At 37.2% G+C, this 3,964-nt stretch overlaps 1 protein-coding gene across 1 annotated transcript in view; it reads right to left on the bottom strand.

The window, feature by feature from the left end:
• Positions 1-1,550: 1,550 nt before the first annotated feature.
• LOC107573467 (ankyrin repeat and LEM domain-containing protein 2) overlaps positions 1,551-3,964 on the bottom strand; it is a 24,105-nt gene continuing 21,691 nt past the window's right edge. The window contains exons 8-9 of the mRNA XM_016259901.1: positions 2,538-2,644; positions 1,551-1,773 (exon numbers count right to left, since the gene is read on the bottom strand). Coding sequence (XP_016115387.1) covers positions 1,551-1,773; positions 2,538-2,644 — 330 coding nt within the window. The remainder of the gene's footprint in view (positions 1,774-2,537; positions 2,645-3,964) is intronic.

Genomic DNA, 3,964 nt, shown 5'->3' with positions numbered 1-3,964 from the left:
AAATTAAGTTGTGTGTAATAAAGTGGAATGACCAGGGAAAAGGTATTGAACACGCTTACTGAATTGTATTCAATACTTCGTACGAAAGGCGCTGTTGGTGATGACAGCTGTCTGGAGAATCCAGTGGCATGCATTGCTCAGGTGTGATTTCGGCTCATTCTTCCACACAAACGGTCTTCAAATCTTGACGCTTCTGTGGGCCTCTTCTATAAACTCTGACCTTTAGTTCTTATTTTATAAAGCGGAGAGTTCCGGTGCTTGATTCTGATTGGCTGAGCCGCGTTCGAAGCTGTTGTAAATGACGCTACAAAGTAACACACAACTTTGTTTACGTTTGTGTGTTGCTCGGCAACCACTTTGTAGCACTGATGCGAATTCTCAGGTCAGAGTTCACCAAACTTGAACTTTGGAACGCAGCGAAATGCTACATTTTTCGCATGAGCTTGCGTTTCCGGTCTGACGCATTCGCATGCGTATGAATGGAAGTCAATGGAACGAAAAGTTCAGTGTGACCGCCCCTTTAGCCAGGAATGCTAAGCACCAGAGTTGCCACGTCCGCGTATTATACGCGACTTTGGGCTTCTATTTTTGTAAAGTTGCGTGAAAAAATCCCGGGTCGCGGTTTTTTGGGCTTATTTAAAAAAATATGGTAGCTTGTTAGGAAAATTTGACAAGCAACTTTGTTTCTTTTCATTTATGTTCGCTGTATTCTCCAATGCATTGATTGACACTCTGTCTGCTCTTATGATAATAAATGATCAAAACATATTGGGCTTGTTTTTGAAGCTGCGGATGCTTATTTGTCTGGCGAGAGTTGGCAACAGTGGAACGTCTTCTCCTTTGCTGTCCTTTTGTTGGTACCCTGATTTGAGGAACAATTTGTTCTTGCTCTCAAATGTGTTTTGTATATATGTAGAGTTTGAAAATATGCTTTCTGTCAGGGGTTAACACTAAACACGTGTTGATTGTATGTTTGTTTAAATGCAGAGGGCTCTTGTATGAGAGAGGAAACAGCACAGATATAAACAGGGGCTAATTGTCTTCATCCAACCATCTACTCATCTTATTCTATGATCAACAAACGGATGAATTGTTTGCTGATTCAGATTCTTCCTTGTTTCATTTAAGGACTGCTGGTCTCATATTTACCACTTTAAAGACTGATTTCACAGAGACAAAATGCTACTTGTGGTCTGAACTGATGGACTTGGTGGACTTGATGTTTCCTCAACTCTGGAAGACTTTATATGCTAATGTAACTTGTTGATGTGAATGTGTGGCTCGCAGCATGTCTTTAATACACATGGCTCACTGAAATGGCTCTCTGTGGTCCCTCGATTTTTATGTGGCATCAAAAAGTTAGGTGTTACAACATTAGAGTAGGAAATTGGTCTTGGACTCAAAGCTGCAGTGATACAAAACAACCACATTTTTATTTTTACTTTTTTAAACGAGTTATTAATGACAGAATTTTCATTTTTGGGTGAACTATCCCTTTAATGAACTATGAGGGCAAAAAAATAAATAAAAAAATCGTTCAATAATCGTGATCAAGGTAAAGTGTTGAACCGAGGTTTTGATTTCGGGTCACATCTCGCAGCCGTAGTAAGAGCAGGAGATGTGTTCAGAGACTGACCTGCGGATGAGCGGTCCTCTGTGAAGCTCAGGTGCTCCTCCAGCATCTTCAGCCCGTCGCTGCTGCACAGATCGATGAAGCAGCCGAGGAAAGCCCAGTGTTCGGCCCACGGCAGTCCCATCTCACGAGCCAGCTCTCTGCGTAGTAAGGTTTCACAAAATAAAACAGAGCAAATAAAGTGTAATGATATTAATAAACACAGTATTCTTCCACCAAACAATGTAGCTCCTCAGAAACAGTTGTGGTTGCTACAAAGTGGTTGCCGAGCAACACACAAACGTAAACAAAGGTGTGTGTTACTTTGTAGCGTCATTTACAACAGCTTCGAAGCAGCTCAGCCAATCAGAATCAAGCACCGGAACTCTCCGCTTTATAAACGTAATTTTAGACCTAGTAACCTTGAGCCGTTGATAGCAGACTAATGCAGTTAATAACTAAGTTATGAGAGAGACAGAGAGAGAGAGAGTCTGTGTGTCTCTCAAAAGTGTTCGGCAGCAATGTCTCTAGTAAAAGTTAAACTTTAAGTTTGTTTTCTTCACAAACAGCGCCGTTGAGAAATGTCATGTAGCTTTTAAGTTGTAAAGCGATGTTACTGATAAAATCGTCAGAGTAGTGCTGACAACATTAGTGTGTGTGAGAGCTTTCCATACAAAAGAAAACGTTTTTATCCTATTGGTTACTATATTGATTTGTTTGGCCGGTGTCGTCGTGGATTTTGGAGATTTTGACCTTTGAAATAACAGAAATCATTTGGCGGAGTGATATGGTCGTGTGATGCGGTCAGAGCTGCCTGGAACTAGGTTCGCCATGCGTTTCCCTGAAAATAATTGCACACCTTCAAACATTCATCAGCCAATCAGATTCAACCATAGTATATAATTAATTAAACTAGCGTGCTCACCGGCCGACTCTCTCTGCGCCGTGCTCGGAGTCAGTCTTCAGGATCTGATGGAAGTATTCAGCTCGCTCCCGCCGCGGCGTCTTCCACAGTCTGTGAAACTCCTCGGCCTGCAGGAAAACACCACCAACTTCATTATTTGCCATTCTGTGTTTGAATGATGCATTTGTTTGAGGTATTTGCACACGTTCTCCAACTCTCCGTTTACACCTGTCCTATTCGTTTGTTGTTCTTTGTTTCTCTTATTCCTTTGCAAAGCAATTGTGGTCCTAAAAGGCATTGTATAAAAATGTATTATATATATGTGACCCTGGAGCACAAAACCACTCATAAGTGTCAATTTTTTTAAATTGAGATTTATACATCATCTGAAAGCTGAATAAATAATCTTTCCATTGATGTATGGTTTGTTAGGATCGGACAATATTTGAAAATCTGGAATCTGAGGGTGCAAAAAAATCTAAATATTGAGAAAATCATCTTTAAAGTTGTTCAAATGAAGTTCTTAGCAATGCATATTACTAATCAAACATTAAGTTTTGATATATTTACGGTAGGACATTTACAAAATATCTTCATGGAACATGATCTTTACTTAATATCCTCATGATTTTTGGCATAAAAGAGAAATGTATAATTGTGACCCATACAATGTATTGTTGGCTATTGCTACAAATATCCCCCAGCGACTTAAGACTGCTTTTGTGCTGCAGGGACACACACATATGAACAGAAGCAGGGCTGTACGATTAATCCAAATAAAACCCAAACTGCGATATGGCTTAGTGAGATTATCAAATCGATGAAATTGAATTGAATAAATTCATGCTTTGCATGCTTCACAGTGAAGCGCGGCACATTTCAAGCACAATTTACACACTTTATAGGCTCCCTGCAGTTTTCCTTCAAAATAAAAGTTCAACCGTAGCTGTAATTTTAAAGTTGTGGTGTAAAATAGAATTTTATTATATTTATACTTTACTTTTACAGTGAAATATTACAATAGTTATACTTTTGTTTTCATTTAGTCATTTAGTTATTTTATTTAGTAATAATTATAATAGTAATTATAAAAAATAATTGTATTGTTTTTATTAAATTATTATAATTATTATTATTAAGCCATATTGATATAATCACACAATGCTGGCCAAATGTGAAGCCCTAGTCCAATAGTAATTTTTTATTTTGTTTTAATATAGTAATTGTAATACTTTTTATTTAGTAGCAGTAATAACATTAATACATCAAATCATTTTTTATAATGTACTATTATTATTATTATTATTAATTATTATTATTACTATTACATTTTGGCCGAATTGTGCAGCCCTAGTACAATAGTAATATTTCTTATTTTGTTTTTATTTAGTAATTAATTTTTTTTTGGTAATAATAATAATAATAATCATTATAATTATTATTCCATT

Source organism: Sinocyclocheilus grahami, unplaced genomic scaffold (assembly GCF_001515645.1).
Source record: "Sinocyclocheilus grahami isolate Dianchi unplaced genomic scaffold, SAMN03320097.WGS_v1.1 scaffold1952.1, whole genome shotgun sequence".
Classification (NCBI taxonomy): Eukaryota; Metazoa; Chordata; class Actinopteri; order Cypriniformes; family Cyprinidae; genus Sinocyclocheilus; species Sinocyclocheilus grahami.
Note: the sequence above shows the minus strand (reverse complement) of the source record. Positions and strands in the feature narration are given on the sequence as shown.